At 40.1% G+C, this 24,623-nt stretch overlaps 1 protein-coding gene across 1 annotated transcript in view; it reads right to left on the minus strand.

Annotated features, from left to right (window-relative positions):
• The window catches only part of GUCY2F (guanylate cyclase 2F, retinal), a 104,406-nt gene that overhangs the window by 62,316 nt on the left and 17,467 nt on the right, over window positions 1–24,623 (minus strand). The window contains exons 3-6 of the mRNA XM_043569732.1: window positions 20,350–20,651; window positions 5,939–6,293; window positions 4,461–4,545; window positions 480–576 (exon numbers count right to left, since the gene is read on the minus strand). Of these exons, the coding sequence (XP_043425667.1) occupies window positions 480–576; window positions 4,461–4,545; window positions 5,939–6,293; window positions 20,350–20,651 (839 nt within the window). The remainder of the gene's footprint in view (window positions 1–479; window positions 577–4,460; window positions 4,546–5,938; window positions 6,294–20,349; window positions 20,652–24,623) is intronic.

Here is a 24,623-nt window from a genome sequence, read left to right on the forward strand (position 1 = left end):
CATTTAAAAACATGGCAACGTGGGGCACCTGGGTGGCTCAATTGGTTAAGCATCCAACTTCAGCTCAGGTCATGATCTCATGGTTCGTAGGTTCGAGCCCTGTGTAAGGCTCAGTGCTGATGGTGCAGAGCCTGCTTAATATTCTCGCTCTCTCCTCTCTCTCTTCCCCTCCCCCACTCACATTTTCTCTGTTTTTCATAATAAATAAAATAAACTTAAAAAAAGTAAAACAAAACGGGTGAGATTAATTTTAATGATATGCTTTATTTAACCCAATATATCCCAAAGTATTTTCATTCTGATGTGTAATTAATATATGCTTTTCATTTAATGAGATATTTCACAGGTTTTTGTACTAACTCTTCTAAATCCTCTTATAGCACATCTCAATTCAGACTAGCCACACGTTCAGGGCTCCATAGTCATTTGTGGCTTGTGGATACCACATTAGTGCATCAAGAGAAAGGGATGCTCCTTACCTTACTGCCAAAGTGGGGATTGATAAATGTCACATCCTCCAAAGTCAGTAGAATTCTGTTGGGTCCTTTAATCAACTGGATTTTATTTATACGACGCCTGAAATAAGCATAAAATCAGAGGGTCAGAGGGGGCTGAATATTTTTTTGAAAACCCAGGATAAATTTGTCCCATGATAGAAATTTTAGAAATATACAAGATCATGGAGAGAATAACCACACATAGATCTCTCCCTTACTACCCACAGGAAAGAGAAACTGCAACCCTGTTTCTCACAACTTGCGGAGTTACAAAGAGCGAAAGAGAGAAACGAAAATGGTATTGAAAAGGCATCAAAAGGGGAGGGTGAGGATGCTGCATGGAGATGGTAGGTCAGACTAATAAAATGGTGATCCCTCATCAAGAGCACATTCAAAACAATACCTCGTAATACTTGTATAGAGCCCAATACCCTTTCTCATATGCCATAGTATATATCCTAATAATACCCAATCCAAGAATCATTCATCTCCATTTTATAGACGCAAAAACACATTAAAGAAACAAAACAAAATTAGGCAAATTGTGAGATCCCCTAGCCTGAGGCAGCACTGGGACTCACTCAAGTCCTTGGTCCCTGGCTGTGGGCCCAGATTTCTGCCCACAAGACCACTTGTCTTGCAAAGTTGCATCTATGTGTTGCCAAAGCAACAGGTTGAAAAGTGGAAAAATGCAATCAGTTGGTTGCTTTGTCTACATGATTCCAAACAAGTGGGCTGACTGGGTTTTTTTTCTCTTTTACTGAACTGGTCTCTTGTCTGAGCATTACACAGACACAGTTTAAACCTGATTCTCTTCAAACATGCCCATTAATTTGCAGCAAATGTAATTATTTCCTACAAATCAATTACTAGACACATAAGAGTTTATGATGCCTTACCCACACATCCAGGTAGGTCATCTCAGTTGAGCTGACCTGGCAACTCAAGGACCCAGAGGGTACCTTGGATTTAGTCTGTGTGGTTGTTTTCTTCTGTTTTGTCTTGGGGGCTCTGACAGCAACAGTTTGGCTTCGCTTTTTCCGCAACCCCTTAATGGTCACCCTGTGGAATGTTTTAAAGCTAGCTCCAGAGTGGGGAAAACAACCACTGAATCAAAATGCTTTGTCAAGTTGCTCTAAAGAACTCTGCAATGTCACTGTAGCTGTAAGCACCAGCAACGTGGTTTTTCTCAGCAATTCCACTGGTTTGTAAACAAACAATTAATGTGTTTCTAATTGCCTGCCAACAAATATGTCCCTTATCACTCTGGGAGCTTCTACCCTGCAGAGAAAATTAAAAGATCCCTGTAGTGAATTCTTGGGTAGAGCACATGAATCTTTTGGCAAAGTAAAACATCGCTCCCTAACTTATCTATTTCATATGTGTAGTGAATTGTTTTAAGGCAGGCACACCTGTAAAAATAACCATGCTCCAGAGCACACTCCAGTAGAAAGAGAACTGGACTCCCAGTCCACAGACCTGGGGTGTAGTGCAGATTCTGTCATTAATAAGCCAGATGACCTTAGATAAATAATTTAACCTCTTCATGCCCCTGTGTCTTCATCTGTCTAGCAGGATAATAGTTCTGCATTACCCGCTTTATAGAGTTGTTTTGAAAATCAAATGAGATAATGTATGTGAAAGTGCTCTGAAAAGCATGAAGCACCATGAAAGTAGAAGAGCTCATTATTATCATTATCATCATTAGTATTACAAAGCACTGGAGAGCTTTATAGAAAGGCGAGGCAATCTGGTTCAGAGCAGGGAGAAAGGAGAAGTTCAAAGAATGCTTTGTTTTGGGGTGGTTGGGTTCTTTGCATGTCTTTCCTTCTAAAAAAGAAAAAAACTTAAACAATCAAAACACACAGAAAGGGAAGGAACAGAGAGTCACTCTCCTGCAAGTAATCACCATCTATTACAGAAACTCATCAGACGCTCAGCTCTTCTGATTGCAGCCGTGGTGGGCAGAGAGAGGGAGGAAGGCAGCAAAGAGAGGGCATCTTTTGTCCTTTGTTAGCTGAAGAACCACCAACCAAGTGGCTCTGGCAAATGATGTGTCTCTCTCCCATCTCTGAGTTTCCTGTGACCACTTGAAGTACCAATTGTCTCAAACTCATTTTCCTCTCCAATCATGTCCCTCTCCAATCATGTCCCTCTCCAATCATTTTCCACTCTAGTCTTCTTGGCCCTTCAGCCCACAAGCTCCAAACAACACCCTTCATGGTTTTTAGACTTGTTTTTCTTGCTTCCAAAGAATTGCAGATTGAGCTCATTATTCTAAGCCCAAAGAACCAGTTCATTCCATGGGAAAGACCAGGGAGACCAGTCATGGAGGGTAAGGTGGGAGGTTGACTGACAAGTAACATAAGCAACTGAGTGACTCCATTTTCCACCTTGCCATGGGATGTTTTGGCATTAGGTAACCAGAGCCCATTACTCTTCAAATCTCCCTAGAGAGAGGAGCTTTTAGATTGGATGGCATTTATTTTCACTAAGCATCTAAGGATGTTAATTCAATCCTTTAGTCTTTGGCAGCAGCTAAATTCAATACATTAAATTTCTGTTCTGAGCAGGGATATTTCACAGTCACAGAAATTAAAAGAAAAACTTCCTTTGAACTAATGTCTTTATCAAATATGTTTTAACAATTCAAAAGCTACATACCACTCTGTATGGTTTTATCGAGCTTCTAATATGAGGAGATTGAATAATGGTTTTTCACAGTGGTGCCAACATACTAAACACTAAGAGTTAACACCTGTTAAGAGTTTCGGTCCAGGATTTCACAGAGTCATTAGAACATCAGAGCTGGAAGGGCTCTTAAAGATCACTTAATCCAATTTCTTCATTTTACAAATGAGAAAATTTTGGCCAAGAAAGATTTAGTGTCTTGCCCAAATTTCCACAGCTTCTTAGTACACTCTAGACATTTTTTTTCTTGGAACCTGCTAAAATAGCTCCACTCTGTTCCCTACCAAATTCATGTCATATTTTTGTCAGGACCACTCTTGCAAAGACATAACAAAGGTGTGGTTAGTAGGATGGAAAGGGTAAAATGGGAGAGTTGTGGTTGATTTCATTTTTTACTTTCCCAAAATCATCTTAATATGGGGAGGGTTCATCTGTTAAAATGTGAAGGTTATAAGAAAGGAGTGATGTATGAAGCCATCTTCAACCATTTACCCCTGATCCAGAATTAGTTCATCAGAGTAGTTGCTTGCCTATCATGGGATCTCAGGGAGGAAGACAAAGACTTGATAATGATGGTGTTGATGATCTGCTAGGATAGCTTTTGTCCAAGGAAGAAGGACAGTACAAACCTGGAATGTGACACCCTGAGCAAAAGGCATGAGTGGCAAGGTGAGGATTCTGGGCTCCCAACAATCAGCAGGAGAATCCATGCACCTGGGAAGGAGGGGAGACTTGACCACTTGCTGAGCATCCACTATGAGTGAGGTATTATTCCAGGTGTTTTACTTACTTGGGTTTATTGAATCTCTGCTACGATCCTGGGAGTTAGGACCATTATTCTGAACTCCTGGATTCTAGCCAAAGTCTGAGCAATTCTTAGAGCTGGTTAAAACATCCCAATTCTGTTTTCTATTTGTCCATACATTTGGGGGAAGGAGATGGGTATAGGAGACTCTGCCAGTGGAAAAGGAAGCACAGCTAGGTAGTAAACCAGCTCTAAAATACTAATTCTCTTATTTCACAATAGTGTTGAGAATTAGATCTCCTCACAGGCAACAACACTGACAACACAGCTGAGGAAGTTATTCTTGGCACCATGAAAACACTTCACTCTAAATGGGGCCAATAGGGATGGTAAATCACCATGGAAAAAAGGAAAATCAGTGGGTCATGTAATGAGGAAATTGTACTGAAACATGACTTCCAGGAAATAAATATTACCAAAGCCATTATGGTCTTGTACTTTCATATACAAAAAGAACAAAAATGTACCTTATAAAGTAAGCAAGTCCATTAATAGACAACAGGGCTATAAGCAAAGCGAGACAGACCATCACGGCAAAGGCAGGGTCGATGTCTGTAGAGAACAAGAGGAAGAATGCCATTATCGCAGAAAGGCTGTAAATAAAGGGCACCACGAAGCAACTCCTCATGCTTTCTGGTGACTCTAAAATCAAACCACATTTACCTAACTTAATTCCATTTTTCTACAGCACAGTATGTCTTGTTGACTTCATGGACACAGAAAGCAATTTCACTGTTCTGAAGCAAAACCACTCACCACTCTGACAATAACAAATCACATGAATTAAGCCTGACCTGGGTGTTTCTTTGGAGGAAAAAGTCCACGAATGGAAAACTTTGAGTACCTTAATTTAAGTTGGATGGCAATAGAGTTATTGAGAATAAATATGTTATCTCACCTGTGAAGGGTAAGTATTATGTTGTCTTCATAAAATAAAAGAACTTTTAAATTCACGGGAGCCCATAGACCTCGTGAGTTATAGATGAAAAACGTAATAGCACTTGTCCTTCAAGGGTGAGTCTGTTTTTGATAATTAGTGTTTCATTGAGATGTAAATTGCCTCTAGAAAACCTAAACATTTGGGAGGATTACTAAGATTTCAGAAGGAACTAGATGATGATGCTAATGAAAAGGTATTTGGGTGTGTCATGCTCAAGCAAAAGATAAATTGAAGCCCATTTCAAATAGATGCATTTGGTTTTAGAAGAGTGTGGTGTACACTCACATAGGAATAATATGGGTCCTTCTAAAGTTCCCCCCTGGCTCTCAGAGATTTGATGGAGTTTCCACTCTTCCTCAAGCTAGAGGAGTTCCATCAGTCAATCAAAGTGCAAGTATTTATTGGATGCTGACTGTATTGGGTGGTGGGAGAGGCTAAGAATTATTAGCTATGCCCTCCAGGAGCAGTATGTTTGGGAGGGGGAGACACAATCAATACACAAGAAACAATTGAAAAGCAATTTTGTGCTAAGCTGTGAGATACAGACTTTTAGTTCAATGAGAGTTCAGAGAGGAGAGGGTATAGAAATAGGATTTCTGTGGAGGGACCTGACTGACAGGATTTGGATGCATCAGGGAAAGGGTAGATAATCTTTCTGGCAGTGGAAACAATCACAGGTCATAGTCAACAACAGACCAAGGAGAAGACTCAGGCCTTCCTCCTATTAGAGTAACTTCTTTGGGAGTGCCGATCCTTTGAAAAGGAGTTGGGGGAGGGGTGGGGTGAGATTTTTAAATTGTGCATGATTATTTGAGGCTACAAAGTACCTCTCATTGTCTTCATTATTTTAAATTGACTACCTGGAATGCCAAGATGTTTATCTGACCTGAATACAAATGACTGATTCTATGAGTGTTCCAATATTAAAATGTGCCTTCACTTAAAGAGGTTCCCTGGTAACCCAAGCTGAGCCAAATTGACTATCAGTGATTTTCCATTCCTTACCTCCTTGACAGATCTTCCCTTCTGCAAACCAGCATTTTGCATCTGCTTGAGGGGGCCTGCCACCAGGGAAGTGAATGGGGGTCCCTCTGAACCGTAGCAGCTCCGTTTCCATGTCCACAGTGTAAGTGCTATACAGTTCCCATTCTTTCCAGTTGGTGTCCAGGATTACATATTCTGCAATTCCATTTCCATTTGAATCTGTCCTTATCAACTGGTTGAATCCATAGAACTGCATGTTTCTGGAATGCTGAACCAGGCTGGCAGCACTAGCCTGTCCATTTTCTTTCATAGCATTATTCATGGCTTGTGCGATAAAGTAAATTGAATTGTAGATGGTTCCAAACAACGGTGAAACCTATTTTTAAAAATTACAATTATCTTGAGCTCTGGTCACCCTAGAGCAATCTCAGAGTGTATTCCAAGCCTGTGTTCATTATTATGGGCTGCACATCTGAATGTAGAACTATAAAGACCCAGAGGAAAAAAACAATTGTTTCAGAGGACTTGCTTGGTTTCTCCCCTGAATTTTTCTGTTATTTTCCCCCAGGCCTTTACATCTTTAAATATATCAAATATGACAATTTTATGAGCAAACCAAGTAATACACAATATATTTTTATGCTCCTAAACTAAGAAAGTGATATAGAGTTATAAAGGGCACTTAAAAAAAAAAAAAGAATGGAATCAGCAAGAGGCATGCACAGGAAATTTACCACGTTAATTACCGGTGCATTATGCATGGTGAAATCATTTTACTGACACTACTAGAGTGGTAGGTGTGTGTGGGAAGACTGTAAATAATGTGTCTCCACAGTCCATGTCTGTGTCCTGTCTTAGTCCAAAGTGGCTATTCTCCTAGACACATGCTCCCCAAAGGAAGTGAACACTAGAATACGGTTTTAAGCACATACCCCCACACATACACATGCAAACATGCATCCTGACACATATGCACCCACAAACACAGAGCCAAATGTTGCAACATATGGAGAATGCGGGTTTTAATCAAGCAACCTTTTCTTCATGTTGGTGTCCAAAGTGGCAAAGCTTTGGTGAGAAGCCACTGTAAAGCATTAAGGCTTCCAAGGTGGACGACATGACTTTGCCTGCTATATAAACATAGTAAAAGCAACAATACTCGTGTACTATGCTCAATGCACTGATAATTAACCTAGTAAAAATTTTTTGGAACAAACTTGTATTTTTATTCCAAAAAGATAGGGAGAAAGAGAGAACAATCCCTCCCTCCTTCCTCCCCCCACCCCACCAGAACATGGATTCATGGTTTTCCATAACATTTCATTTCTAGGATGGAGTTCAATAAAGCTATGGTCATGCCATTTTACCAAGCTTCAGAGAAAGCTGATACTTGCTACTTTGGTTTCACAAGATCTAGAAAGCTATCCTCCTATAACAAACTTCATCTGAATAAAAGGGTTTAAAATTGAGTGAATCATTTTCATGTTGGAAATACAAGTCAAGATGCAGAGAGGTACAGCAACTAGCGAGACACTGCCATGCCTCGTTAGTGTAGAGCAGAGGGTTTTCAGTTACCCAAGTAGTGTCAAAAACACCAATGCCAGACCCAACCCAGATCAACAAAATGAGACACGTTAGGTTTGGGACCCAGTAATCACTATTATTAAAAGCTCCGCAGGTATTCTAATATACACAAAGGACTTAAAACAACATAGAAGAAGACACACTGGCCTGTGGTTTCTTCCTAATGCCAGGATGTTGGGCAAGTCACTTATTATCCACTCTCTCTGGGCTTCAGTTTCTTCCTCCCTGAAATGTCTAGAAGCATGAATGTCTAAACCTTGGACATCATTTGGTCTAGCTGTCTTTCTTTTTATACAGGAAAGGGAGACCCAAGGTAGTTTAGTGATTTGTCCAAGTCACTCACCTGGACATGAAATCAGGACTAGAATCCAGGTTTTCTGTTTTTTAGTTTAGCATTTTTGATTGAAATAGGTGTTACCTGTGTTCTTTTATTGGCATGAACTTCTGTGAAATTTCCTAACACCTGGTCTAGTACAGGGACCAAATTTAGCTTGCAGACATTTTTGTTTGGACTCTACATGTTCTTTTTTTCTTCATCTTCTGATCTTTTAACATTAGAATGTTAAACAGTTCCGTCTTTAGTCCTCTTCCCTATCAACACTCATTCCTTTGGTGATCTCTTCTGGTCTCCTTGCTTTAAGTACCACATCTATACCATATATCTCAGATTTATACTTCCATCTCAGACCTGTTTCCTAAATTCCACACTCAAAAGTCAACTGCTTGCTCCGGTATTTCTACCTGGATGTCAAATTTCAATGTACCCACAATTGAGCTCCTGATTTTTACCTCAAATCTTCCTGCTTCCTCTAGGAGTCTTCCCCCATCTTTGTTAAAAGCTACTCCATTCTGGGGCGCCTGGGTGGCTCAGTTGGTTAAGAGTCCGACTTCAGCTCAGGTCATGATCTCATGGTTCATGGGTTTGAGCCCTGCATCAGGCTCGGTGCTGACAGCTCAGAGCTTGGAGCCTGCTTCAGATTCTCTCTCTCTCTCTCTCTCTCTCTCTCTCTGCCACTCCCCCACTCGTGTTCTGTCTCTCTCTCTCTCTCTCTCTGTCAAAAAACATTACAAAAATTTTTTTTAAATAAATAGGCATGGGGAATGGATGGCATGTGCTGCTACCAAGGAATCCACATTTAGTTGCCTAGCACACACTGAGGTCTCTTGAGGGGTTTTCCACTAACTCTCCCTTTGACATTCTCAGATGCTCCATTTAATTGTCTTTAGGATTTCTGCAAGACCCACCTGTTTTCTAGGGCTTTGGTAGGTTATGACAATAAGTTCAAGTTGGAAGGTGGGGTATAAAATCAATACTAGTAAAATAAATGAGTAAAATACCACAGGGCAACAAGCCCCTGAAAGCAGAGAAAATGCTAGTATTCTGTTTTGAAAGGCACAGAACTTTCTGGGAAGGAGAATGCATCTACCTACAGCCAAAAGCAAAGATTAAAACTATTAAAAATAACACCCTCACCTCTGAGTTGACCCATCTTACAGGATTTTGAGCTGGCCAGGCTATGCTGTCCTTTGTGTTCTTGGATTGACCCCTGTTAGAGCTGACTGACGGCAACTCTCTAAGATGACTGAAACCTGAAGCCTGTTTTTCAGGAGACTCTAGCCTCCATCATCTCTCTCTCTCTCTCTCTCACACACACACACACACACACACACACACACACACGCATGCCCACACACCCACAGCCACAAAAGTATGGTAGAGGAAGCTGAAGCTAAAGGAAAGGGCATAGGTTAACAATAGCATAACAACAGCATTCAGTTGCAAAAGAACTGTCATGGGCGCCTGGGCGGCTCAGTGGGTTGAGCATCTGTCTGACTTGATTTCAGCTCAGGTCATGATCTCACGGTTCATGAGATCAAGCCCCAGGTCAGGTTCTGCACTGACAGTGTGGAGCTTGCTTGGGATTCCCTCTCTCCTTCTCTCTCTGGCCCTCTCTTGCTTTCTTGGCCCCTCTCTCCCTGCTCGTGTGCGCTCTCACTCTTTCTCTCTCTCTCAAAATAAATAAATAAAAACTTAAAAAAAAAAAAGAACAGTCACAATGGCTCACTGTCACTGTGAGGGCTTAGATTTGTGTTCCAGCTGGTCTGTGTTGCTGTTTGACCCACTGAGCCCTTCAGCAGTAGAAATGGCCCCTTCCTGTAAGTCAGACTCACAGTCTGTTAGCATTGGTCACAAAAGGTCTCCAGCTGCAGCTGCTGCAAATAATGAGAAAAAGAAGAGGTAGAAGGTGGGACAGGGGAAGAAAGGACACTACCCACAACCTCTGTCCTGGCTTCTGACTACAGCGCCAAAGAAGCAAGACAGGATTGACAGGAGCTTCTGTCAGGCACATGGCCTTGTTGACATCACAGCCCAGAATGGTGAAACAATTCATGACTCAGTCTATTGGTTTTGCCTGTTGTATAGACCTGAACCTGATTGAATTATGAATAAATGAAAGACAATAGAAACTTACCCTTGACTGTTTTTCACTGACATTAGCTAGCTCTACCCTAGGCTTTTTGGAGTGTAGTATCCCAGAGAACAAGGTCTGGGTCAGGAGCAGTGATTTTCAAAATTGTTCAATTTGTTCAATGCTGTTGTTGACTATCATCAGTTCAGATTTACTGTGCTTGAAAGACACAAAACTGGCTTTCAAGGCATTTTGTCCTTAGAAGCATACACTGAAACATACCTGGGTTGGAAAATATCATTTGAAGGACAAAATGGCAACATCACTTTTTTTTCTACATCACTTTTGAACAAAAATCCAGGCACATGCAGAGAGCAAGGAACCAAATGGTAATTGAGTTCCTGTTATTAAAGGTAGTACCTCCAACAATGAATGATTTCAATCCTTGGACTTTGCCAAGAGATGGCAAATAACCCAATCTGTTTGCTATGATACTGATGAACACATTACCTTTATTTTTTATTGAATGATGCACAAAGACGATTGTAGCCAATGTAAGCTGCAGGCAACAGTTTCTGACAGCTGTCTCGTGGGCCCTATCCTGGAATGCTTCATTCAGTCCTAACCACATCACCTTCAGCCAACCATCCCCATGCCAGGCACCTTTATTTAAGGTAATAGAAAACAATCAGTGCAGGAGTGTAAGGTCCCCCCCTGGGCTTGCTGAGAAATCCAGAGGATTTCCTTTGCTTAGTCAAATGAGGCCACATTTGGAAAAATTATCCAAAATGTGTGTTCCAGCAATATGCATTTATAGCCAATAGAAGTTTACTGAACACAAGAATGCAGCAAAATAAAGGATGCAGGCACTAAAACTATACTTCAGAAGTTTATTTTGTGCCGAAGCTTAAAGGTACAAAGTGACAATCCTTGCCCAATCATCCTGAGACTAATTTAGGAAATTTGTCACTGGCTTCTCACCCTCAATCTCTCCATTCTGATTTATTGTTCTGTTTCCATGAGTCCTGGTAGAGCCCTATCACCTCCTATGTTAGAGGAAAAGAATCTTAAAATCCCATTCAAATGAAAGTATTAGTCACTTAGTAATATTACTGTGAGTAAATCATTAGACATGGGACACGGTGAAAGGCTAACGTGTGGTTAAATGGTCAGGTTCCAGTAGCAGATTATTGTCGAAATCCCAGCTCTGCCACTTGCCAGTTGTATGACCTTGAGCAGGTTACCCTGAGCCTCAGTTTCATCATCCATAAAATAGAGATAATAATACCTAATTTGAAGGCTTTATCTGAGGATTTGATGAGACCATTTTTGTTAACTAGCGGGTGCAGAGCAAGCATTGAATGCATGATCGCTGCTATTGTTTGCATTTCAGAAGAGGAGCACAGAACTCTGGTAATATCCCGGAAATGTAGTGTTCAAGTACGTCATCCCACTCTTGAATTGTGACCAATAAGTAAATGTCCCAATTTTATTTTTTTTTAAGATTTTTTATTTGTAAGTAATCTCAATACCCAACGCAGGGTTCAAACGACCCCAAGATCAAGAGTCACATGCTCCACTGACAGAGCCAGCGAGGTGCACCTAAAAGTACCAATTTTATTTATTTTTTAAGTTAATTTATTTATTTTGAGAGAGAGAGAGAGTGCTTAAGCAGGGGAGGGAGGAGAGAGAGAGAGAGAGAGAGAGAGAATCCCAAGCAGGCTCTGCACTGTCAGTGTGGAGCCCAATGTGGGACTCGAACTCATGAACCATGAGACCATGATGGGAGCTCAAATCAAGAGTCTGACACTTAACCAACTGAGCCCCCCAGGCACCCTTAAAAATCCCAAATTTAGACCCAGTGTTCTTAGCAACCTGAAATGATAAAACTGTTCCCCTTTATTGGGGGAAGAACTTATTTCTGTTTTGTTCTCTACGATATCACCTGCAGAGTGCCTAGCCCACAATAATAATAAAAAGAACAACATTCATACCGGTAATAATAAACACATTTATTGAGAGATTACTAGGTGCCAGGCAAGCTCTTTGTGTGTATTAACTCATTTAATCCTCAAAACAACTCTATGAGGTAGCTACTATTATTATTTCCAATCTGAAATAATGAAAAGGTGGGGTGCCTGGGTGGCTCAGTCGGTTGGGTGTCCAATTTCAGCTCAGGTCATGATGTCATGGTCCATGGGTTTGAGCCCCGCATCAGGCTCTGTGCTAATAGCTTAGAGCCTGGAGCTTGCTTCGGATTCTGTGTCTCCCTCTCTCTTTGCCTTTCTTCTGCTCTCACTCTGTCTCTCAAAAATAAATAAATGTTAAAAAAAGAAATAAAATAAAATAATGAAAAAAAGATATAGAGAACTTATGTAAATGTACAGCACTCTGCCTTCAAAGCCCATGCTCCTAACTACCATGGCATATCTGAGCTTAATAAATACTTGCTAAATTAATGAATTGACTGTGGTAGATCCACCAGTAACGTTTTTGGGACTTCTTTTATCTTTCATGACTTCCTGATTACAGATACTGAAATCAAGATTTTTTTCTTCACTCTCTTCCTCCTCCCAAATATCACTCCCAAACAAGGAGGACAAGGAACAGAAACAGTAACCCTCCATATTTGTTAGTAATAGGAGTCATCAGTAACTCCAAACCACAGAATATGAAGACAGAAAGTGGTAACTGATTTAGCAGAGTAGAGGGCGATTAAACCTGAGTACCTGAAGAGGGCAATATCGGTAAGCAACAAGCAGATTTTCCCCCTGAGAGTCCCAGAAAGGCTTAGGAATTAGAGGCACCAAGTACTATAGAATTGGGAGTGAGGCAGAACTCTAAAGGAGGGATAGCTGTGTGAATAGCTGTATAAGAAGTAGTTCGACATCCACCATCCCCACTTCTATTGAGGAAAGCCAGATTCCTGCAGAAAACATGTTAAATTGATTCAGAGCAGCTCCAGAACTGGGACACTTACTCCAAAGGAAGGTAGACATTACATGGGCCACCAAAAGGAATGATAAAGTTAATGTCTTTATACTTAATAATGAGAGTCCCAGTCTCCTTCCCCTAACATGACTCCTAGAATAGAGACAGCCAGGATTATGACTCCCAAGGCGACTGGAGTATTCTGTGAAAAAAAGTGTACCCCAAGAGGCAAGATCTACATATATTGACAAACAACCCCAGCTGGGTAGCCAATTTCCCTACGCTGAAGCCCATTGGCCAACAAACATGTAATGTACATACAACTTCAAATCTGTTGTTTAGAGCTTCAATATTTTTTTAATCTTTTTCAATGTTTATTAATTTTTGAGAGGGAGAGAGAGAGAAACAGAGTTTGAGCAGGGGAGGGTCAGAGAGAGAGGGAAACACAGAATCTGAAGCAGACTCCAGGCTCTGAGCTGTCAGCACAGAGCCCGACGTGGGGCTCAAACTCATGAAGCAAGATCATGACCTGAGCCGAAGTTGAACACTCGACCGACTGAGCCACCCAGGTGCCCCGGGCATGTTTTTAAAATATAAAAATTTAAGTATCACTGCTTTTAAAAATAATTATAAAAATCATTGCTTATTAAGAGTTTTGAAGATCTGAAGTGCTTCTGGAATTCTAAAGGATAATGTGACATTCAGGAGAAGTAGAGATCTCTTTCCAAGAACTGCCACAATGTGGAAAATAAGGATGAAGAGGCTAGAAGTAGACTCCATATCTTTGCTTAGAATTTGTTAAGAAGGCACCTAGCTGGGGCGCCTGGGTGGCGCAGTCGGTTAAGCGTCCGACTTCAGCCAGGTCACGATCTCGCGGTCCGTGAGTTCGAGCCCCGCGTCAGGCTCATCAGGCTCAGAGCCTGGAGCCTGTTTCCGATTCTGTCTCTCCCTCTCTCTCTGCCCCTCCCCCGTTCATGCTCTGTCTCTCTCTGTCCCAAAAATAAATAAACGTTGAAAAAAAAAATTAAAAAAAAAAGAAGGCACCTAGCTTCATAACCAGATAAAGAGACTACCGTACTCCTGTTAGAGTTTTCTCCCAGTCTTCCATTTGTTGGTTTTTAGGTGGCAAAAAGCAAGCATTCAAGTAGAAATTTGTTGTCTTTCCCCTGCAGTGTTTGGAACACAATGTTACCCATCATATGGCCCAAAGGAAGCCCTTTCTGGTGCTAAAGCCTACTTGGGTAGGAAGGCTGAGTTTGACACTGGCAGCTTGCCTGCTGTCTGAGAGCACAACCCAGGCGCCCCTAGAGCTTCATTCTTAAATATGGACAGCCAAGATCGCCAGAGAATTAAGGAAAGCTTCCAACATGAAATAGAAAGACCAAAACAAAGAAGCATGAAAAATTAGAAGTGAAGAAAAACACAGAAAACAGGAAAAAAAAAATTTCAAAGAAAGTACAATGAGTATCTGACAAGAAATAAGACAAAATACTATATTTACAAAACAAAAGCAGGATGCCATGAAAATAGAATAATCAATCAACAAGGATCAAAGCTTGGAAATTAACAGTTTGATAGCAAAAAGTTTTTTTTTTTTAATCAGCAAAAGAGAACGTAAAGTTGAGGCACTCCTTTAAGAAGCATAACTAACAACAAAACAATGGATGATACAAGAGAAATAATCAGACAATTAAAAAATCAACCCAGACAATCTTATAAACAACTAATAGTGTTTCCAGAGAGAACAAAGACAATGTTGTTAAGGAAATTATCAAATAAATAATATACAAAAATTTCTCATGTGGAATGAGATTTAAAGGCCTCACAATAGATATTGCATAATATATGTCAAAGATCCAAATATCATCATGAAATTTCATAACATCAGGAATAAAGAGATAATCTTTAAAGCTTCTGGGGGAGATGAGGAGGAGCAAAAACAGGTTGCATCAAAGATTCAGTAATAACAATGGCATTGGAGTTATCAGTGCCAACAACGGAAATTAGAAGACAAAGTGCCATGTCTTTAAAGTGCTGAGGGATAATGATTTATTTGATTTTATTTATTTATTTAAAGTAATCTCTACACCCAATGAGAGGCTCAAACTCATGACCCCAAGATCAAGAGTCACATGTTTCTCCAACTGAGCCAGCCAGGCACCCCAGGGAAAATGATTTTTTAACCTAAATTTATATACTCAAACTATCAATCAATAATGAGGTTGGAATAATGACTTTCAGACATGCAAAATTTCAAAAATTTACCTTCTGTGTACCTTCCTCACTAGAGAATGTGCTCCACCAAAACAAGAGAGTAAACAAAAAAAAAAAAAAAAAAGGGAGTCCCGAGATTCATGAAATAGTGGTGCAGTACAGAAAAAAAAGGAGAAAGGGACCTTCCAGGGTGATGAAAAGGGAGATCTTAGCATAATAGTTGTGCAGAAGCTTTAGGGAACAGTAAGTTTAGATCGGAACAGGAAGACAGAGAGCCTCAGAAAAAAACAAATGAAATTGATAAGGGGTTTTACGATATATAAAATTTGTTCTGCAAGAATTCTACAGCTTTATCAGCCAGTGTGGAAAGACTTTCAAATTCAAATTAAGGTAAACAAATTTAAGAATAAAGCAATTATTGGGGCACCTGGGTGGCTCAGTCGGTTAAGTGTCGGACTTCGGCCCAGGTCATGATCTCACGTCCGTGAGTTCGAGCCCCGCGTCAGGTTCTGTGCTGACAGTGCAGAGCCTGGAGCCTGTTTCAGATTCTGTGTCTCCCTCTCTCTCTCTGACCCTCCCGCATTCATGCTCTGTGTCTCTCTGTCTCAAAAATAAATAAACGTTAAAAAAAATTAAAAAAAAAAGAATAAAGCAATTATTAACCTCAGTAAAAATCAAAAGTTACATGTGAAATGAATGGTTACCTAGTATACTACATGGATCAGCAACGAATGATACTTCGATAGGTATAATATTAGAAATACCAAATATGAATTTAACTAAAAATTGTGACAGAATTATATTGAAAGTTCGAAGGAGGGTAAGGAAGTATATAAGAGCTAAAAATCCTCAACTGTAACAGAAAGTCAACAACCCAGAGGTAAATACCAGAATAAAGAGCAAAAAGACAAGAAAGTGGTTGTTCCTGATGAAAGGTGGGAAGGAGGCCTAGGGACTGCTTCGTTGTTGACACAAACTTTTTAGGATTTCTTGACCTTTAAAACTATGTGCACATACCACTTTGACAGTCTTTGTTTTTACTTTTTAAAGAAGTAAGGGCATAAATTAAAGAGATTGCAAACCTGCTATAGGCAATATAGTCGATCCATAGAAATTTCAATTCCACTGGAAGTTATTGGCAAGAGAGAAATACAGCCATGTTTTTCATATATTTGTTTATTCATTTCCTAACTGTCTTTTTCACAAGAATTTAAGCCCCCTAAGATCAGGAATAAGTGATGGACTAGTAAATGTTTAACTCTATGAGAAGTAAAAAAATATTCTTGTATCATTTACCTATTTCTGTGGTGTAAATATTCCCAGTGCCTGATTTCTAGCTATCAACATGATGTCACTAAAAAGAGAATTGGGAAAAGATGCACAAAGTCAGCTTTTGTAAACTGGCTCCAACACACCACGAACAAAAATCTTGCTTACTATTCTATCTCGGAGTTCAACATAGTGCATGACATGGCAGGTGCCCAGTAAATAATTGTTGATCTGTTGAGTGAACACAGGAAAAATATCAGGAGCCAGGGACAAGCAAACAATGAACTACATAATTTGATCTAAGAAAATTGAAAGCAAAAATCATCTCGAAAGCTGAGAATATTGAGAAGGAGCTCAAGTCAGATTATAACTTGGATAATAAATCACCATGAATTAATAAGGTCATTCTGGCCCCAGGGAAGAGAAAGTGGAAAGGAAGGTAGCTGTGAGCCAGACATTTAGATAGTTACTTTACAAGTGTGACTTTGTTTAATCTTTGCAATAATCTTAGAAGATGTAGATCACTAACCCATTTTACAGATGGGAAAACTGAGACTCAAAAAAGTGTAAGTAATTTGCCCAAGGACACACAGCTAGCAGGAGTGAGAGCTGGGATTCAAACCCATGTTTGTCTAACTCCTTATCATATGCTCTTTCTGCTATACCAGCTGCCTTCAAAAATTTAGGAAAATAATTTAAGGAAAAGGAGGTTTTGTTTATCAGAAATGTGAAGATAATTGTCTCATCCTTCTATCAATCTTTGGTTATGAAGGTATAGCATAGGCACCTGCAAGGTGGGGGTGGAAACGCATCCAAAACAATCTGTTAGATAAGATCTAGATTCAAAACAAGCTGTTTTGTAAGATCTAGATTCTTTGTTCTAGCTCTCTTTATTTTCTTGTCTAAAGCAGAGTAGAGGCTGCCTAGCAACCAAGATAATGGTGTCTCTTTTTTTTGCCTTAATTATCTTATGCTTTCCACAACCTCAAAGATATTGGATCAAATATTAAGAGAAGATCTGAGTTTTTGTATCAAAATATCTGTTCATATACATGTACAATGCACACACACACACACACACACACACCTTTCGCCTTCCCTCAATTTTGTGATTAAATTAAAAAGACAGTCTGTATCTATGTGGTGCCATACCATTGGCTAAAAAGTATAAAAATTCACCATTTCAGGGCACCTGGGTGGCTCAGTCGGTTAAGCATCTGACTTTGGCCTAGGTCATGATCTCATAGTTCTTGAGTTCAAGCCCCAAGTTGGGGTCTGTGCTGACAGCTCGGAGCCTGGAGCCTGCTTCAGATTCTGTGTCTCCCTCTCTCTGCCCCCCTGCTTGTTCTCTCTCTCTCTCTCTCTCTCTCTTCTCTCTCAAAAATATCAGAGAAAGAAAAATATCATATGACTTCACTCATATGAGGACTTTAAGAAACAAAACAGATGAACATAAGGGAAGGGATACAAAAATAATATAAAAACAGGGAGGGGGACAAAACGTAAGAGACTCTTAAATATGGAGAACAAACAGAGGGTTACTGGAGGGGTTGTGGGAGGGGGGATGGGCTAAATACGTAAGGGGCATTAAGGAATCTACTCCTGAAATCATTGTTGCACTATATGCTAACTAACTTGGATGTAAATTTAAAAAAAATAAAATTTTTAAAAAATGGGAATAAATAAATAAATAAATAAATAAATAAAACATTTTTAAAAATTAAGGAAAAAATTCACCATCTCTTTGCTTGTTGATAAATATACCAAACAAATGGTTTGGGCAACCATTCTTAGCAATTTGAGGGATTCTTGCAATTCTTGACCAAACTGACCATTTGTTTTTAAATACATGTGTCTCCTAAAAGAAATATTTATTATAAACATATTAGTAGCAATAAAGTTGAAAATCAGTACTGTTAATATCTCCACTACTTTATTTTATTAGAACAAAGATTGGCAACATCTTCGTTATCAATACTTAAACTAAACCTAAATTTTATCTAAATCATTTGTTCAGAGAGACAAGCAGGCCACAGGATAAAGAAAAGGGGTGGATAAAAAGGAGAATATCATGGAGAATGTGAGTGTTAGACACAATCAGATGCCTACCTGACAGCCTTCTTCCTACTAACAGAATCTCAATTCTGTTCACATTTTTCTGGCAGCCATAGGGTCAATCATGATGGTCTTGTTCCTCTTTCTAAATTATTGACTTAGGTATGCATATGAGGCACGAATATGATCAGGAAAGTATGGAGAGAAGTCTGCATGAGGAGCTTCTGGGAAAGATTTCCTCACTCTTAGAGGCACAAGAAAGGAACATTCCCCATTTTTATCTGTAGACAGTTCCACCTATAATAAGTGATGTCTGGAACTGTGGCAGCCATCATGGGACCGTGAGACCAACCAAATCATGGTGTCAAGATAGCACTCTATAGCTCATAAAGAGGAAGGATGAGTAGAGCCTGGTTCATTGATAACATCATTGAGCTGATGAATTAACTGACTCTTGAGCTCCCATAGCTTCAAATTTTGAAAAAAAACATTACTGGCCATTTTGTGTTGAATAGTCTATTTCTTGCAGCCAGAGGCTTTGTAACTGATACAGTATACTAGCCAATGCTAGAACTTTTAATCCTACGTATGTTTTCTTCTAAATACTTCTGAAAATAACTACCTTCTCTTACATCTGGCCTACAACCTATAACAACCCTCTCTGTATTTTTTCAAATCTAAGTGATAGCTTTGGCCTCCCCATCTTCTCATATTCCTTGTCTTCTTTGTATGTTTCTTCTTTGTTTTTGTCTTTGCTCCCCATTCCTTTCGCTTTCTTCCTGTCCACTTCCTTTTTTTTGAGATTTTAAGTTTATTTATTTATTTTGAGAGAGAGATCACACACAAGCAGTGGAGGGGCCAAGAGAGAGGGAGAGAGAGAGAGAGAGAGAGAGAGAGAGAGAGAGAGAGTATCTCAAGCAGGCTCTGTGCTGTCAGAACCCAATGAGGGGCTTGAGATCATGACCTGAGCCAAAAGCAAGAGTCGGATGCTTAACTGACTGAGCCACCCAGGCACCCCAGTCCCCTCTCCACTTCTTTACCTTCTTCTAGCTCTTAAGTGTTTGTGATTTGAACATGAAATATGTTTATACATATATTCATTTATACATGTGTAAATATTATGCCTTGCATATTAGAAAGGAGGAATTCTTCCCCAATCCAAATAATTCCTTTAATACAGAGATAGCTCTGCTAGAAAAAAGAAAAAAAGAAAAACAGAAAAAAAAACACCTGACCTCTCTTTAACCCTTACTCATTCCTTCCCACAAAGGAGGAGTGACTTAATCTGACTGGTTAATTTGAAAGGAGAACTAAGCATGTGTAGCCCAGCCTGTCCTAGTTTCTGTCTCTTGGAAGCCAGCTACCGATAGGAAACACTCACCGTGCTCCTCCAGGCTGTACATTTTACAGAAAGCATGCCCTCGTGGTGCAGGAATATGTGGTGGTCCTGCAATGCTGGTGACTAGATGGAAAAGTCTGGGTAATCCTCAGATTCTGTATTGGGAAGCTCAAATTCTTCCAAGAACACAGAAGCCACATTCTCAAATACCAGTTCTATCAGTAATAAACTTAGTAGAGTCTCATTATACCAGCTGTCTTGTCTTACTTTGAATAGATTCAAAACTATTCAAAGTAGTTGAACTTGGGTCAGAAATAAGACTTCCTCTCTCTAGCCCCCTTGAACAGCACTAGCATATATGAAAGCTTTGTTTCCCTGTTTTGAAGTATATTTTCTTTATTCTTCATAGTTGCATGCTGTCATTGTGTGCGGTGTGACAATAAAAAATATTCTCCAGCATTGTGTCTTTGTTTTATAAATGTTTTCTGCAAACAAAAGATGTTTTTAATTTGTGTGTGGCTGCTTGTTCTTGATGGAGCTTCCTATGGAATAGAGGCTCTTGATAGAAATAATATTTACCTTCCCGATTTTTGAGGGCCTCTGCTTATAACTTGTGAATCTGCACTTACTTGATCTGCGTCCAGCTTCTCAGGAACTTCATGTGTAGCTGCTGCCTCAGTATAGGCTTGGTAGAAGGTCTTTTCTTGGGACTCCACTGTAATGGTCAACACAGCATCATAGGCTTCCCGGAGTTTTGGGTTGTTCCTCAGGACCTGGTAGGGTGTATGCTTATAAGGTAAACTGTAGAGCAGGGCATCATAAGGAACAAAGACATAGGTTCCATCAGTCATTTTCAGATCATGAGCCCATTCCAAGAGATGCATCTGAGTCTCTCCCCCAATCAAGGCCGAATGCATACACATGATGATTACTGAAACCAACAAAGCAGGGAGGTTATGGCAGTAATAGGTTAGTAAAATACACTTCCAAAAACCACAGACCAGGGGAAATAAATAAATGTGTTACAACCAATTGCTAAATTATTTTTATCGTATGCCTCTAAGATGATCAAGATGTTGAAGCCCTGAGCTAAGGCTTTGTTCAGGGACTCTGGATTAGGCATAGGGACAATACAGATATGTCTACAGCCTGCAGAGCCCAATACTAGACAGGAACAAGAACAACTATAGCAAATGAGAGGTAGCATAATGAAGAGGCTCTGGGATCAGAAGACTCAGGCTTATACCTTAACATCACTAGTTATTGTTAGCTGTCTACCCTTAGCTAAATTGCTTTACCTCTCTCCCTGCCTCATTTATAAAATGGAGATCAAAAATATGTACTTTATGGGGTGGTAGTGATGATTGAAGGGCAATTTGTATAATAGGCTTGGCACATGACACTCAAAAAATCGCAGCTATTATTATACCTAAGAATAAGAAGGCTAGAGGGAGAGGATAGGAGAGACTCTCATAGCCACTGTTGCTGTTTATTGCCCAGCTCTGGCAAACATACATTCCAATAGATTTCGCACAACTGTTTCCACCCTTACTATGACCAGTATAGGCAGTGAATGGCACTAACTCACACTCTCCTGTAAATGATAATAATATTGTGGGTGATAGGCTCAAGTTTTAAAAATCTAACTTCCCTATAATTGGAATTACTTTGCACTCTTCTTTAATTCTCCCCTGACTTATGAAGCTATGTTGTTTGGCAGAGCTATGCTAGAATAGAGTGGATTAGAGGCAGCCACTGTTGAAGAATGGCAAGCAAGATCATGAGACTGAAAGCCTTCTATCCAATTTCGCCCTTGGCATGCTAAATGAGTTTAGTTTAAGCCCACTTGTGCTTCAGTGCGCACATCTTTAAAATACAGAGTCCAAAGCATTTCACAGGTGCGTTGAGTAGTTTAATTAGATAATGCCTGGCATGTATTCAGAGCTCTTTGCAGAAAGGGCCAAGGTCCTATTGCTATTGGTAAATATTAATTATACGTGCTTACACGGAACCTTTAATCTCAGGAAATGAGTATGCTTAACTACATTCAGTGACTGGTTTTTGCATTTATATATTTCATCATCTATTTTCAGAAATCTTTTTTACACTGGTTAAATACCCCCAGAAATTTTCCCATTTGACCTACAGCTGATACCTTTCAGTGTTTTAAGGTGTAACTAGCAAGTTCTGAAGATGATTTAAATCACACACACACACACACACACACACACACACAGTAACCTGAGTTTTCAAATGACCATTAGTTCCCTCAATATAATGTCCCTAAGAGGTTTTACATGTATTATGATACTCACATCTTCCTTCCAATACTCTGGGATATCTTTGGAGCAAGTTCATGAGCCACACTAGGAATTCAGCCTCCTTCGTTCATAACCACACGTTGCATAATGAGGAAATGGAGTGCGAAAGAGGCTTGACAAGGCAAGAGCTGGATTTAGAAGGACAAACTAGAACCAAAGACATCTAACTCCCTAAATTTGGCTACACCATTAAATGTGAATCCGTTTGGTCAGATTAGTCCACTAACAAACTCATTGAGGGGGGAAAATGAGTTAAGTGAGGCCCTTTAAGTAGTTGGCCAATTCATCCACCAGTATCCTTAGCAAGTTACTCAGTATTAGCATCTTTCTTCTACAAAAACAGAGATAAGGTGACTTGGCCAAGATTACCAAAAGAGATAAAATTTCATTTGCTGTATTTCAAAGAATATTAGCATTACTTCACTAGATGGAATGTGTTAAATGGAATTAAGTGACTTGTTTTGGTTGAAATACAACAAATACTATAACATACACCACGTGCATTGGGTGCTGTGGTGTACCACCCAGATGCACCCTTCATGACTGAAGCACTGGTTCTCCTAGCTGCTGGGGGTGGGGTTTAGAAGATGGTAGCTAACGTCTCTCTGAGAATTGCCCTCAGCTGATGAGAGCCACCTCTCACAAGGTCACACCTTCTCAGAAGTGTGCTAGAGCTGGCTTGTGCTAGTTCCCAAGAGCCTGTGGTTAAATTTTGGGGGGTTTTGTGCACCAGTTCGTTTCAGACTGGTAGCTTGAAATTGAGCATGGTGGGAGTGATTATGGAAATCACTCCATGGAAATCAGCAAATGTTACCAATCAGGACTACTTTCCCCCTGACAAGCTGGCTGTCAAACTATTATTATCACATTGTACCCCTCTCTCTGCATCAGCCTGTATCCAATGACTGGTCAACATGGGGGCATAGAGGCTAAAACTCCTTCCTCATCTCAATTCTGGACAACTCTGAAGGGCCATTCCAGCTCAGAGTTCCCACTGGGACTGGCTGAGGCCTTTGTTGTGATGACATGACCATTCAGTTCCTCTCTCTGCCTCATTCTACTGCTTTCTCTCCCTCACAAATGTTGTTCTTGAAAGCATTCCCACAATAAGCTTCCTGCACACAAATCTCCACCTGACAGAATTTTTTTCCAGGACACTGACTTGTCACACTGGTGGAGAGCCCCGTCATACCCTGAACTGACTTCTACCATGGCACTTACAAGATTTATTGCCCTTATTTATTTATGTCAACCTCTACTATGAAACTGTGAGCTCCTTGAGGTCAAGGACTGTGTCTTATTTATCTCTGTATCCCGGTACATATGATGAACCCAAAGAACATTGTTTAAATGAATGCCTGAAAAATTCAGAAAGTTTGTACCCTTGGATATCATTTGTGGGTTCCTTGAGGTGTGAGGCATGGACATATTTGGATTGTTAGTATGGAGGAAGGATTTGAAGTGATATTTGCTGGGCAAGTAAATTCTACCATACTTGTCCTTAACGCTTAGAGTCATTAACTATGCTCAAGACCTTACCCTCTACCTTAATCTCTTGTTGTGATTTTTTTTCCATTGGCACACTAAGGACACTTCAGACAAAGAGTCAGAATTTTTATAGCTGGAAAGACTCTTTGAGACCTACTACTTCCTCTTATTCCCCCATTATTCTCCAGAGGAGAAAATGGAATCCTTGAGAAGGTATGATCACAGGCTCCTCCATTTGTTGCATGGCAAGACCTTGCCATTGAACATGACTAAAGTAGAAAGCATCAATACTGAATTCAAACAACAGCAATTTAATTTAATGGATTGAGTGCTTTGTGAAAGGGATTTGTGGATGCATCTGTTCTACATGATGGTTTTACTAAATAGTTTTTTTATCTCAAAATTACATTCATTAAAATGGGGTTTTACCTGTAAGTTGTTGTCAGGAAAGGATTAGTAGACAGAAACCTTAAATCCTAGACAAGGCCTGGGCCAATGAGTGATCACTGAATAATGCTAATTTATAAGTTTCCATCCTGATTGTTAACAGTCAGCCACTTGATAGCCAACACAAGGACCAGGAGATACATCCACCTGAGATACCATCTCACTAAGATATAATCTTAGCACTTTCTCTGAACTTCCTGAGCCCCACTCAAGCCATCTAGCAGCTATGGGGCCCTTGTGTGGCTCAATTGGTTAAGCGTCCAACTCTTAATTTTGGCTCAGGTCCTGATCTCACAACTTGTGAGATCAAGCCCTGCATCGGGCTCTGCACTGACAGCATGGAGCCTGCATGAGATTTTCTCTCTCCCTGTCTCTCTGCCCCTCCCTCCCCCCGTGTGCACATGCACTTGCTCTCTCGCTCTCTCTCCCTCTCTCCATCTCTGTCTTTGTCCCTCTCAAAATAAATACATAAATAAACATTTTTTAGAAAGACATCCAGCAGCTATGTCTTCATATGGTAGTATCCATTATGGCAGGCTGTCCAGGATCAATCATCTCTTTCACCTTCAACAATAGCAGAAAGAAACATTATGAAACTCCAGGAAAAGCCAATTACTAAGTTGCTCAACTCCTCCTTTTGAGGAAGG

This window comes from Prionailurus bengalensis, chromosome X (genome assembly GCF_016509475.1).
Source record: "Prionailurus bengalensis isolate Pbe53 chromosome X, Fcat_Pben_1.1_paternal_pri, whole genome shotgun sequence".
NCBI classification, from domain to species: Eukaryota; Metazoa; Chordata; class Mammalia; order Carnivora; family Felidae; genus Prionailurus; species Prionailurus bengalensis.